Source organism: Aptenodytes forsteri, unplaced genomic scaffold, assembly GCF_000699145.1.
Source record: "Aptenodytes forsteri isolate BGI_AS27 unplaced genomic scaffold, ASM69914v1 Scaffold27, whole genome shotgun sequence".
Classification (NCBI taxonomy): Eukaryota; Metazoa; Chordata; class Aves; order Sphenisciformes; family Spheniscidae; genus Aptenodytes; species Aptenodytes forsteri.
The window spans coordinates 4,014,531-4,029,760 of record NW_008794407.1 but is presented as its reverse complement, the minus strand read 5'-3'; the positions used below and the strand labels follow the sequence as shown (position 1 = coordinate 4,029,760).

Below are 15,230 nucleotides of genomic sequence, written 5' to 3'. Positions count from 1 at the left end.
CACAGAGCAAACCAGCTTCTAGATATGGCTTTCAGATGATGTTAACATCAAGAGATTACTGGGATTCATAAAGTACTGGACATTTAGATGGATAATAAGAATATCTGTGGTTGTAATAAGAAACGATTTTTTGAAAGCAAGATAAGTGCTTATATTTCAGGGCAGATCCAAAAGTTTATATTTCAGAGATTTAGAAGATACTTTCTATTGGGAATTTTTCACATATTTCTCTTACGCAGCTGGTAAGTATACCAGTGTGTAAAATAGATTTCTGGGTTTACTAGATCACCGATCTTTTTGGGATGAAGTTGCAGTGTTCCTGAGTGTCCCCAAAATGCTCTGCAATGGCTGAGAATGAAAAAGCAGATAATTTCTCACTATTTACCTAAAGGACCAACTTGAATGCAATGAATGCACAAACTTATCTTTGAAGGGTCCATAAAGAGTTCCTAATCTGTAAGGCTGTGGAGAGGCTGTAGAGAACAGGAGAACTAAAATAATAGGGTACCTGCCAGGTTCTGTCAGATCCCCCAGACTTAAAGAAATACTAGAGACAGTAAAAAATGACCACAAGAAAGGATACTGCACATACAGAGCTTTGATACCACAGTGTAGTAGAAATCAAAATACTTGAGACATTGTTATGCAATTGATTTTACAGACAAAACAAAAATCTGCAAGGCTATCAGACACAATCAGATACTGGAAAAAAAGCCAAAGACAATTTGTCTTTGTTTATATGTCTCCTGTATTTGCTTCTCCATGCATATTCCTCATACTAGCTTCAGGGAATAAGATACTGAAGTGTTGAGTTAGAGCAATACCTCGTTGACGAAATACACAATACCCTGTGATGTGGTACTGAAAGGATCCCAGGAAAATACAGTCATTACAAAAACTACACAAAGAAATAACTTTCAGAGATATTTTCATAGAGGGCCAATAAACCCTGTTCAGAAATAAAATAGGTGAAAAAGCCGGACAGCTCACAAGAATAAGAGTTTGGAACAGTTAGCTTGCAATAATTAGGGTAAAAACATTAAAGTGAATGTTCTAATTACAATATAAGCAGTTTTTTCATCAATAAGTTTGGTAGAAACAGAAACAATAACAGAAAGATACAGTTACACAATTCAGAGGAAAACAGAATGCACAGAGAGAAATAATAATTTGCAGCAGTGACATATAAAACTCCTTGAAATTTTGAATAAATATTGAAAGCCCTATAATTACATTAAATAAACAGATAAAATATATAATTAGAGTGAGGTGCAGTTATATCTTTTCTTTAGGTGCACAGGGATATTGCCACCTCATAGTGCCATCAGTGAACAGCAAGTTATGAGAAGAATTTGCCAGTTCTTTTTCATGTTTTATGGTTGCATTGCAGCAGAAAAGACATTCCTAAGATTTTGGTAGGAGATTAAAATATATGTTACTTCTGATAGCACTACATGAGACTGTCATATGGAGAATTAGAACCTTGGCAAGTTGCCTACTAATGGACCATAAAATCACAATAATATGATTTGTAGCAGAATCTGCCGTTCTTTTGAATGTATTTATCAATGCAATAAGGAAAGCCTGCACAAAACTATTAAAAAAAAAAAAACAACAGTTGTCGAAAGGCAGCTAGTTCTCCATCCTGCTCGAGAAGTGATGCTTCTAATTCCAAGTTCGATTTTTATTTCCCTGTTTATCTTGGTTTAGTCATTGGCTTCTAGGCATGATGGATTTTCTTCTCCTCTGTTTCTTTGGGGAAAGGTATGATGAAGATATTCCTACGTTGTCTTCTGAAGAGGGTGTAGAGTATGGCTCTTCCTGGCTACCAAGCTAGGTCCCCAAAGAAGAGACAGTCTTTGGGATCACGTGACATTTCCCTGTCCAGGGCTTTGTGAATCAGTACCAGAATCTCAAAACGCACATTTCTGGCCACAGAACCAGTGTATTTTGTGGTGCCCTGATCTACTCAGGAGGTGAGCACCAGCGTTGTCTATGAGCTGCAGAATTCTGTTTTCATTAAGGCAGAGGGAGTTGCCAGCTTGAGAGCGCTAAATGCTTTAAGTCTGCTGCAGTGCTATTATTCCTACTATTGCTCCTGTTGCTACTACTGCTACCGCTACTAGCATGATCCAAGAGAAGTGATCAGTGCCTTCAGGTTCATCAGTGAAAAGTCAAATTGTGCTACAAGAAAAAAAAAAATTTCTAACCTACTTCATGTTGGTTAACAATGGTAACAATATTTAAAAGTTCCCACTACCAGAACAGAACATTACACTTAGTAGATTCTGCATAATTTTCTCCTTGCCAGAAAATTTAGTCACATATACACCATCCTGAATCAAACCCACTGTTTTCTGAATATTACCGCTCTCACTTACATATTAGATATTCTTTCATCATTTTAGTTCTGTTTCTGTAGTATATTTTATCCTTCCTAGATCTACGTCTAGTCTTCTAATGTGTCAAAACTAATAATTATTAAGAAGTGTGATGAGTGCTTTCTACTTCTCTTTAAAAAAGTACCGGAATAGATAGTTGAACTTCCTAAGTATTGTCTTGCCTCATAAGGTCTTGAAAAGGTGTCAAAATGAGAAAAAAAGTTGTTATTGTACTGTTTAAGATCAATATTCAATATTGATGATGCAAAAGCATAGGCAATCATTCTAATCTTAAGCTAGGTGAAGATTTTTGTTCTAGATCATGAAAACATATAAAATTTATCAATTTTTTTTGTAAAATCCTTCACCCTTTTAAAATAGTTCAGGCTGTCTTTGGGTTAAATTATTCACTCAGCTTTCATAAGAATAATTTAACTATATTTTTTCACAAGACTGTTGATGTCAGTACTGGTATTCTGAATGTCATTCAGGTAGAATTTATTTTCATAAAGCCCATGGGAATTTTGTTACTATGAAAAGGAAGTCTCAGACAGCAGTAGCTGTATTAAAAAGCTTTCTTCTTATACAGGGGTTTTAAAGTTTGCCCACAGGAATTGATGGAAGATTCAAGACTTCAGACTGGCTGTTGATAGGGACTTCTGTAAGTTCGCAGAGGACTTGCTGGTGGAGGGGCTGATACTCAATGAAATTGATTCACTTTACAGGTATTTAGTGTTCTGGCAGAAGAACTGTTTATTCTGGGAAAAGTCTCAAGCATAAGAAAGCAAGTCTTTAATGTAGGTGAATCAGAGCAATGTTTCTGCTTCAGTTATTCCTTAAAACAGTGAGCATTCACTTTGAAAAATCTACTCTTGAGGCATAATGCTAATAGGACACAGAATGGATCTGGCTGTTTTATAATGTGCAGGACTGAAATATATGTCAGCACTGATTATCTTAAAACTAGAAATCTGCCAAACTGCTGCAAGAAATTTGTCTAATTAACAAAAATGTACTAACAAAAGGACCAGCTATTAGAGTGGTTTGGAGATTGCAGGTGAGTTGTACACCTGAAAAACATTGGAGTTTATATTTATTTTATAATAAAGCAACAAAAACAAATCTAAAAAAAAAAAAAAATTGTAAGGTCCCTCTTAATTCATTCTCATTCTCTCCCCCCATTATAAACTGTGCTATCATCTTGCATGCACATCTATGTAGTGTACACAATCTGACAAACTTCAAGCCTGTTTTGGTAAGTGGTGTTATTACTTTCCCTATTAGCATTTTGTAGTGAGTAGGCTGTCAATATGGAAATTTGCCTGCAAATGTCAACAATTCCATGAGGTAACTGCTTCCAGAAAGATACTAATAATACCTTGTGCATTAAGAACTCTTGAGAACTGGTAAGATATTTATGAATTCTTTGTACTGCAAAGCAGCTGCAGAACAAATAAAGCTAAACTCTCTGAATCTCCATGAAAACTCTGTGAAAATAATGCAAATTTAACAGACTAGAGTAAGACCACACTGGGTAGTAGTGGCAGGCATACAAGTGGCAGACATACAAGATGGGACAGAGAGGTCTGATACACTGTACTGAAACAAAAGGGTTTACCATTTTTTTGCTATACATTGGACTGAAAAGTTTGATTTTTCTTTCCTGAGTAACGATTCCAAACATGCCAGACCTACAGAACAGTTCTGTAGCTCTGGTACCCTCTGGCCTGTGCTCTTCCTGCTTTTTTGCTCCCTTCCTCTTAGATGTATTATGCCCCCTTATAACTTTGAAGATGGCCCTGCTTTGAGCTGGAGACTGGACCACTGACCTTGAGAAGTTCCTTTCAACTAAGATTTTTCAGTGATCCTATGATTATCTGATAATCACAACTGTTTTTTGCCTTCTGGCAAAAGCTTCTTTGGGATCTCTCTAGTATTAAAATCTTCAATTCCTTCACTATAGTTAATGAATCCACTCCCAAATGGATTTATTCATCCTTAACCCTTTACTGTGATCTCTGCCTTCCATCTCCTTTCTATGCTTTTGTGTGCTCTCTCTTTATCTGCTTTGTGTCCTTCCTTTAATTTATACTACTTTCTAGTTCACATACCTCACAAACTATGTGCGAGAGCCTCCTGAGCAAAGCCTCAAGAACAAAGCTCCTTTGAGTCGTAGATCATCTCTAGACTATTTATTGCTAGGTATCATGTTCTGTAATTGTATTTACATGATTTTTGTAGTTGGATTGTCTGATGACGTTGACAGAGGAAGTTGCCTAAATGAGTTTGCAAGCTGTATTTCAGTGAGCAATAAGAAATATTCAATCTCTACTGCTTGTGCTGTTCAGCACAATCTCATGACCTACCTCTAGGGAAGGATCAAACATCTTTTTGTATTGATACTCATAACGCAAAGGGTCTCCTGGAGAGAAGATTGCTTCCTTCAGTAATAAGAGTAAGGGTAGATGAATGGTTCCTTTCTCCCGACTGCTTAGTGAACAGTCAAGTGTCATTCTTCCTCACCTTCACTTCATACTGGTGGCTTTGAATCCAAATACGTGCCTAATCAATGTTTTTCAGAATTCTAGGCAGAGACCATTAAAGGTATTACAAATCTAAGGCATTTTACAAATGACCCTTTTTGACAGAATTTCCTGGTTTCAGCTGGGATAGAGTTAATTTCCTTCCTAGTAGCTGGTACAGTGCTGGGTTTTGGATTTAGGAGGAGAATAATGTTGATAACACACCAATGTTTTAGTTGTTGCTAAGCAGTGCTTACACTAGTCAAGGACTTTTCAGCTTCTCATGCCCTGCCAGCCAGCAGCTGGGAGGGGGCACAGCCAGGACAGCTGACCCAAACTGGCCCAAGGGATGTTCCATACCATATGACATCATGCTCAGTATATAAGATGGGGGGAGTTGGCTGGGGGGCAGCAATTGCTGCTCGGGGACTGGCTGGGCATCGGTCGGTGGTGGTGAGGGGTTGCATAATTTTTTTGTTTTTTTCCCTTTCCCTGGCTTTTTGTTTATTTCTCTCTTATTGTTTTACTTTCCATTACAATCATTATTATTATTATTATTATTAATATTATTTCAAGTATTAAACTGTTCTTATCACAACCCACGAGTTTTCTTACTTTTGCTCTTCCAATTCTCTGCCCCATCCCACCGGGGGCGGAGGGTGAGCAAGCAGCTGTGTAGTGCTTAGTTGCTGACTGGGGGTAGACCACGAGGCAGAAACATGATGTGGATTAACTAAGATCAAAATAACCAAGGCAAATGAGGTTTAGACTACTAATGTTTCTCTTTTTTTCCTTTTCTTCTCATGAGCACACATAGGGACATACACTTTTAAAATGTCAATCTGTAAGACCCCATTCTTCCACCTTGTTGCATTTGAAAGATTGACTTTGCTGTCTTCTACTGATAGTTTCATTTAATTGGTGAAAGTAAAATTAAGTTTGTCATCTAACCAATTGATAACTATACAGACTTCAGAAGGTGTATTTTAGCTAATTATAAAAAGTTTTAATATATAATTCAACAAAGTAAAATTTTCTTGGTATTTCATAGTAAAAATGGGAATTATGGATTAAAGAAAATATTTTTTTTCCCATTTTATCATGGAAAATGTATTCTTATTGAAAGGATTCTATTTATTGAGCTTTTTGAGGGTGAGCTCTTTTTGAAAGTGAGCTCTCATGGAAGTACAGATCACAGGGTAAGACACCATTATATAAACATTGTTTTGTTACTGGTATGTCACTGCTAAAGCAAGACTCATTAACTACTTTGTGTAATAGCATGATAACTTATGAGGAAGCTGAACTCAAGCTTGGGAAAGGTTTATATGTGCCTATTCATTCATATTTTCTTATTATTTTGGTATTTTATTTCCTAAACTCTTTAAGGGACTGAAAAAAAGAAAAAGTTTTTAATATTTTTCTTTTTAGATTTTATTCAATACTGTGATGACACTTTCACATTCATTACAAAGCAATTGATCATTTCTTAGCATAGTGTGACAGTATGCGATAACTCCAACAGCTTTCTCCCGCTTCAGTTCTAGAGTAATTTGACTTTTTATTGATGATATAACAGTGACTTAAGACTCGTACTATACTTTCCATGCTTTTTTTTTAATTATTTTTCAAAACATGTAATGAAGCACAGCAAACAACATCTTTTTGTATCTTGCTACCTAAATTTCTGCAGCTCTACCTAGTTCTCATCCAGTTACTGTGTTAAGAAACCATGTTTAAATTGAGGATGTCGGGGAATACTGACTATTTCAAAAGGCTTAATATCCCCTTGTGTATTTTGCAGACAATCCTGGGCTAGTGAGCCACGTTCCAGTTGGTGTTAGAATCCTGGATGTCAATGACAACCCTCCAGAGCTCGCCAGAGAGTATGATGTAGTTGTCTGTGAGAATGCAAAGCCTGGTCAGGTAACTAACTCTCACAGTTATCTTTCTCCCAGTGAGAAAGAAGAATTACTTTATTTGTTAATGCCACATAGGTAAGAAGTTTGATTTGGGGAACACGTCGTAATTCCTTCTGATATCATTTTCGTATTTCACATTTGATTCAACTTTTTAACTGTATTAGGCTGAAAGGAGAAGATCTGGGAATTTGTTTAATATATCTTTCTTGTTGATGCAAAAAAATACCCAAACTATCTTCAGTAAAGACAGGCAAACTTTAGTCTTGTCAGATAAGTGATGGAATTTGACAAGTCACTATCCTGAACAAAATGGATGAAGCAGATTTATCATCTAAGTGCCACATAGTAGCAAGGTTTTACATACAGCTCAGTGAAATGGCTGGTTAACATGACTCCCATCCTCACTTTTTGCATGTTGATTATTGCCCTTGTCTGTGCAGGGTCATTATGGAAAAAACATTGAATGGGTTTTTCACAACTGTGAGCATGGGGAGGATCAGAACTGAGACTGAATAGCAGAATCACGTTCCAGCCACTGCTCCTGTGATCGATGCACTTCATTGCAGTGCATGGTTTGACAATTTTCCTAAGTGCCTTTGCTTTTTTGCATAGATTGAGCTTTTATCCAGCACTCTATGCTGGTTTTGCATTATGACACAGGTTGTAAGTTGCAATTGGGAGCCAATATCTTTCCTGAGGAATATATTACTAGTAATAACAGTTTTCTCATCAAATCTTTAAAAGCAGTGTACATAAATGCATAGTGGCATATTGCTGTTTTTAACATTGAGACCATAAAAATGCTGTACTTCATCAGACTATAGGCTGATAAAAGTTATCTTGACTCTAACAGTGACCAAAGTCTGATACCTAAAGAGCAGTATGAGAACATCGCAAGCGTGTATGATACTTACCCCAAGTACTTACCTGGTCTCAGATCAGTTGCAGATCATTTCCTGATCCAAGTGTGGTTTCTGTGTTTTTAATAATCCTTTAATAACCTTATCATATGAATCTGTCTAGCTTTTCCTACAACAAACAAACTTTTGATATCTGCTACCTCATGCAGCAAGGAATTTTACAGTTTAATTGCATGTTTCAGGAAGACCTACCACCTTCTTTTTTTCTTTTTTTTTTTTTTAATCTTCCCATGCTGTCTTCAGTCGATATTTACCAGTTCTTGTGTTGGGGGAGAGAGAGAGAGAGAGAGAGCGCAGTTGATCCCTATTTATTATCTCTGTGCCATTCATAAATCTCTAGCACATTGCCCCTCAGCCGTCTCTTGTCCGGACTGGAGTCCTACTTAACATGGACAAGCCGTGATAAAGCCCTTCTAGACTTTTGATCATTCATCTTGTCCTCCTCTAAACTTTCTTCAATTCCTCTCTATTCACCTTGAGATGGGGAATCAAGATTCAAGATGCATGTATGCAGTAGTTTATAATTCTTATCATAGTTTATGCTTCACAGTGTATGATGATCTCTGCTTTGTTCTCTATTCCTTTCCTAGCAATTTCTGACAGTGGCTTTGCTTTTTAACCACTAGCAAGCATTGAATGCAAAAAACTGCCTGCCATAACACCAATATCATTAGAAGTAATGGTCAGCTCAGAGGTCATCATCATGTATGCGAAGTTAAGACTTTATGTCTATGTATAATGAATTTCACCTGTCTTTGTATTGCCTGGCTGCTGAGTATTGCAAGGTCTTTAGTGTCAGCCCTTCCTCTTTTCTTCCTTGAACAGCTCAGTATCATAAGTAGATTTCGTGGGCTGATTATTCATACTCTTTATAAGATGTTTATTACTACACTGACCAACAAGTGGCCCAGCATAAATCTGTGTGGAACAGGAAATCTCTGTGACTTCCTTTCCTTGTGGAATAGACAATTTACAGAAGAGACCCGATTTCCTGTCTTTTGAGCGATTATTTGTGCAAGGACCTTCCCTCTTATCTCATGACTGCATAGTTTTCTTCAGTGCTCTTATTGAGACAACTCACTCAAAGCCTTTGAAAATCTAAGTAGGTCTGTCTATCAACTGAATATGATTGAGAATTGAGACAACTCACTCAAAGCCTTTGAAAATCTTAAGTAGGTCTGTCTATCAACAGAATATCTCTTATTACCATGCTTATTAAAGTAAAAATAATGTTCTGAAAACCTCAAATAAAGCCAAATATAGAAGAATTAGAACTTTTAAAAGACTAATTTAAAAAAAAGAAGATAAAATCTCTTAAGCATTAACTGCAATTGCTTTCAACATTCTGATTTTTTTAAATTATACAATTTAACAATTATTGTTAAATAATTGTTATAATTAATATTAAGCTAAACCATGCAGTGAAGCTAGCTCAAAAGTGCTCTGAGCTGGGGGGGGGTGGTGTTAGTGGTGAGTAGCTAATGTTTCTTATTAGCAAAGTTGTAACTTTCCAATAGTAGCTTTGCAAATGGAAATTTATGAGAGAGATGTTCAAAGGATAAAATAAGTTTTACTGTAACAGCATTTGCTCCTGATTTAGGTCATTGCTGTATTTCTCTCTGAGCTACTGTTGCGAGCATGAATGACTCCTGACCTCTGTAGCATTGCAGTTTAACACCCGAGATTAATGCTACCATGAAGGACTCTACAAGCAGTAGTTTAATACGAAAGGCTGGATCAGCATGCTGTTGTATTCTTAAGCTAACAGGACTCCATTACATACGTGACACGCACTAATTTTTATTTGCATTGCACAAGGCTTCAGAAAAGATTGTGATACTATTGCACTGTGCAAAAAACAAAACCAAAACAAAACACAAAAAACCATGGCTTTCACTCATAAGATCTTACTGTCTAGTTTAAGAAAGAAAATGACAGTGTTCAACAAATATTAAGGAGGGACAAAAAACCAAGGATTACAGAACAAGACAACTGTTGCATATGCTAAAAAGTGTGCCCAGCTGGATGGTTTTGAATAATTGAAAAGACAGTATTTACTCTGAGTTATCCATCATCTTGTGAGAATGATTCATAATCTCTAAAGAACAAATTCTGTCAGGTACTGCTGGGCACTTCTGCTTGACTAGTGCTTTGAGGTTGGGCTCCAGCCCTGTACTGCTTTGTAAGAGTCCTTATTTCTTTCCTCAGCACATCTAGTCTGAATTTATTATGTACAAGATAAACTAACCAATAGTTTGTCATTGGAAGACTTTTTGTGTTTGCTTGTTTATTTTCAGAAGAGGCTTCTATGGAGAGAAATCGCAGTATCATTTAATTGCACAGCCTGTCTCCTGCTTCTTTTTCCCTCCACAGCTCAATTTGTTTACTCATTAAAAAAAAAAAAAGCCAATGAAACTTAAGGACTTAAGTGCTTAAATGAACCCCCCTAAGGCATCTCAAACAGAAAATGCTTGTGAGAAGACGATCATTTCCACACTGAAGTGACAGCTTTACTTCCTTAGCAGTCACCTTGTTGAGAAGATAAACTAAGTATCTCCAACAGCTTCCAGGTCAAGCCTGGTAGATATTATATATTAAAGTTGATAAAGCAGCTGTGATTTGATCTTAGATGGTGTCCAGGCTTGGAGAACTCTGACTTCTAGAAATATAGTGATTTTGTAAATGATTGTGAAATTTAGCCAATAAAGGAAAATGAAATTTTGCAATCTTCCACAAAGTCAACTTACAAATTAAATTTTCCTTTGCTTCAAATGTGACTTGTTTTATTATTTTTAAGACAATGGGAGCAAATAGTGATGTAAAAAAAAAAGCTTAAATTCTTTGTTATGGAAAATGAAGGAGTGAAGCGTTGACAGTTTTCTGAACGTTTCCAAGTTCAATGTTTGTCCTGACAGAGTAGGGACCTGTTAAAATATCTGACTAGATCTGCTAGTCATATTCGCTGTAGCTCTCCAAAGATTACATTTTTTCTGGATGCTTTCCAGAAGAATAATAGAAAAAGTTGTGCTAGTAGTAAATGTCATTTCCCTGACACGATCCATCACTGTAAATTAACGCACAGGCGTGCGCATGTACACACACACACACAGAGAGCTTTTTCAGAATCAGGGTGTATAAATATTGTGCTGCCAACATGAGCTACCTCACCCTGGATGCTGTTATTTCTAATAGCCAAAGGAAATCAATGTTAGCTGGCAAGGAACACCTCAGCTATGTTTATCTTGTGTATATTTACTTGTTTATTGATTCAGTTCTGAAAAGGATCTGAGTAGAATTTAGCACCTGCTCTCTATCCTCTTCAATTAGTTCTCCTCCGTTCTTGAAATTCTTTCTTTTCTCACCAACTCTTGCCTTTAAAAAAATAGCATAACGCTTCAGTTTCATCGCTTCAGTGCTGTCAAGTGAGCTTTACAGCAGCTGAGGTTCTGTGTCTACATTTTTATTTTAATCGGCTTTGGTAAGATGCATGTTAATATCTGCTAATAGGCCATTAATTAGTTGGCCTATTAATTAGAAAAGGGTTAACAGTACATTTGGGTGTCAAGAGGACACACACTTTTGTTCCTCACCTCTGAATAAATGTCTTAGAAATCTTTTCCTTAGAAAGCAAGAGCCTTTTCTGAAAGAGTGTGAACTTTCTATTTAAAAACAGTTCTGTCAAAAATATTTTGACCTGTCCTATTACACATACAATATCTATTTTCCCCGTGGAAAAGCATGATTTCAATACCATCTGGTGCTATACTTTTTATATACATTGGTGAATTCAGGGCATACTTGAATTTCCATGTGTGAAATCAGGGAATGTAGAGAGTATATTTTGTTGAGTTTTAAAACTAGTCTTAAAGACAAATAAATTTTATACTAGTCTTGTGGCACTGAGGTCTTGATCAAAGGTATTTTTTTTTGCAAAATGGCATGTTCCTGAAGCAAGATTCCGTAAAATGTCACTGAACGTTTTATGTAAGGAGGTCAACAGGGTGAAAGTTTATCTACTAGGCTGTCAAATAAAAGCTAAAGGTGCATGGCAAAACAACTTATATTTCACTGATAAACAGCACTGAGGATGCTTAAACAATATTTAATAAATTCATATCTTTTTATCTGAATTTTTTACAGCTATGTATGGTATTTAACAGTACTTTTAGTATTTGAGTAATAACAGAAACTGATTCTCTTGAAAATACTCTTCCATCAACCTTTTTTTTGTCTTGCTTTGCCTCATACCATTTCAACATTATTAATTCAATATATCTATCTAAGGTAATCTTGTATTTCTGTTTTTACATGATAGCTGTTTCAATAACAGATATGCCACCTTTGCGAAATTCAGAGAACAATTAGCTTTTGTCAAACTTTTTCACCAATATTGCCATGACTTTGGTAAACTGCATGATTATAGACATTTCAGATTGATCTTATTCTGCTACAGTTCAGCAAAAAAGTATTACGACAAACTTTTAAAACATTCTCAGCAATTATCATCAGTATTGTTACTTGTCTCAGGTGTGTGTAGTCAATATAATGTACTATATTGTATACAGTCAATGGAATAAGCATTGTACTCTATTGGCTTTAAAATGTGTTTTGCTTCTTTTATGTGAATGGAGGTAGAGAACTGTATATTGTCTTTTAGTTTTAAAACAGGCCAAACCACTTGAGCCCACACTGTTTATGCTTCAGGTTCAGTCCAGACAGACTACAGCTGAACACTGAACAGAAAAATTCTCCTGAAAAGAGGACTTTCCCTCCCCCTTTACATTTCCCTCAGGATATCTATCAGCGCTGTGCAGCAGTCTGCGTAGGCTTCACTGCCTATATCACAAGAACAACTTTTATTAAATTTTACTTTAGCACTTGAGCTTCTAGGCCCAGCATGAAAATGAAAGCTGGTCACACATTCCAAAAACTTAGCTCAGTTTTAGGTGAAAGTAAATTTTAAAAACCACCAGGGCTTTCGAAGGCAAAGGTCCTACCTTTCAAAAATACCTCTCCCATACATGGTTGCTACATCTAATTCTGTTCCTTTTGGGCAAATCAAACTAAAACCAGGAGTAGCTGCTGTTCTTCCTCTTCTGTTCTCCAGCAATTTAAAACTGATTCTTAACAGGAATTTTAAACAAAGACCTGGTATTATATACTTGCCATTTTGGTTAATTGTTGAATTATTTTTCCTAACCAATACTGGAGTGCATCTAATTATTGGGATGGCAGGCAGATGATGCTCCGCATAGACCATCCTGGTTCAGCCTGAATTTTGGCTCCATAAAAACAGATGTTTAGGTGAAATTGTACTTCTGGAAGTCACCAGGATGCAATGCAGATGGTGAAAACCTCTGTACCAGGTCCTGACCGTATCAGAATGTCAGAAAGTATAGATGCTTTAGATGCTTTTATCTAGCTCTGAAGTCTGGTTCCTAAAATATTTCATGCTAGAGAAATCAAACTAATGGCCCAGTCATTTCATCGGTTGAATTTAGTAGCAGTCAAGTAGAAAATTAAAGTAAGCTAAGTTTGAGCATCCTGCTGAGGTCAAGTACTATTTGGGTCAAGTTCAAATTTCAACACATTCACTGTTAATTTTTATTTCAGGTAATTCAGACTATCACTGCAACTGACAAAGATTACTCTGCAAATGGGGCAAGATTCCATTTTTCCCTTGATGAACGGCTCTCTTTGAATCCCAACTTTACTCTAAGGGACAATGAAGGTAAATCAAACACACAAATCTCAAAGAAATGGGTCTCTGTTTTATCTGGGATGTCTCATTGAACAGAACAATTTCTATGCATTTTCTTGACAGAAGGGGAAAACTGTAATCTGTCACCACTGAACTGGCTGATATCAAGGACATGGTGTATACAACATATTGGAAACTATGAATAATCAGATATTGCATTGTATTTTTATATTGCATTTTATTTTAGCATTTATACTTCATACATTCAGGAATATTTTTAAAAAGTGGATAATGAAAAAGGTGTTGGCAATTTGGTCTATTTCTAGGTGAATAGCACTGAGTGGGTACTGTCAAGGTTATTGCTGGTTATTGCTTAAAGGAGAAAATAAGAATTTAAGGGGCATAAATGTTGAATTCATGCTTACTTTTACAGATATGATACCAAGAGCTGGTCCTTCAGTGCTTCCTGGATGATAGTCTATCGCTTCATGCCCTTCCTAACAAAGTGTGCCTAAAAAGTACAATCAGAAATTCATAGCAGATAGGCCCAGAAGGAAAAGGGCCTTCAGAGTCACCCAGCCAAGTGTGTCTGAACTTTTCTTAAGTCAAAGAACCATCCAGCCTTTCCAAAAAAAACCAAAATCAGCCTTACTATTTGTTGATTATTGCCTCATGGTTTCCATTTTGCAACCTGATGAAAATGAGAGTAAACTTTAAATGCTTGTCTGTAGCTTTCCCCTTGAGCTTTTGTGTATGTGTGTATTGGGTGGTTTTGTTTGTAGGCGTGTGTGGAAGCGTGGGGGGCTGGCTTTATTTTACAGTTATATTTTTGCAATAGTGACATGGAATACCTTCTGCGATCTTACAGATCGCTGCTCATCTTAAATGACTGAGAAGCATTGACTCCATCATTGGTACATATGGTACATTCGGTGATGTTCAGACTGTTCTTTACTGATCTTTTTTACCTGTTTGTAAAACATTTCAGGGAAGGAGACTGCGTAATCTTCCTAAAGAATCTGTTCCAATGTTTAACTATACTTACAGCAGAAAAAAACAATCAAGTCATGCTATTTGTTCAGACTAGATTCATGGCCCTCATATTCTGGTTCCAAAAGAGATCAAGCCAATATCTATCAATATTAAAAAATTAATAATATTTGAAGGACTAATTCATGTATTAAAAATATTCCTTAAGTGATGACTCCAGCCCTTTCCCAGATTAGTATATCAATTCTACTCAGATCATGATGGAGCATTATAGCAAAAGCCAGAGGATTGTTCCTGAAATAAAGAAAGTGTGCTGTTGTGTATTTTTGTATTTGAGTCTAAGATTCAAATAAACTCATTGAGTATTTGATTGTGATCTCATGTGGGAGACCACAGCCATGTTCATTTCAGTACAAGATACTTACCTCAAGATGTGTTTTTTTAATAACTATTAAAAATATGGTTCATGATGAAGTAGATATTTTATGGTTTTGAACATATTTTAATTGGGATCTGTATTATATGTGTTTATTACCAGTGGAAAATGCTGTGTTATACTTTAAGGACTGCATGTCAACATAAGTTACTTACCTACTGTTGTGGTGGCAGCTAAACACCACACAGCCATTAGCTCACTCCTCCCTGCCCCCAGCAGGAGGGGGGAGAGAATTGGGAAAAAAAAGAGTAAAATTCATGGGTTGAGATAAAGACAGTTTAATAGGACAGAAAAGGAAGGGAAAATAATAATAAAAATAATGATAAAAGAATATATAAAATAAGTGATGCACAATGCA

General features: G+C 36.3%; 1 protein-coding gene across 2 annotated transcripts in view; it reads left to right on the top strand.

Moving 5' to 3' along the window:
* CDH18 (cadherin 18) overlaps positions 1-15,230 on the top strand; it is a 220,464-nt gene that overhangs the window by 190,448 nt on the left and 14,786 nt on the right. For both annotated transcript variants that reach the window (XM_009288064.2, XM_019474256.1), the window contains exons 8-9: positions 6,708-6,829; positions 13,359-13,476. In XM_009288064.2, the coding sequence (XP_009286339.1) occupies positions 6,708-6,829; positions 13,359-13,476 (240 nt within the window). The remainder of the gene's footprint in view (positions 1-6,707; positions 6,830-13,358; positions 13,477-15,230) is intronic.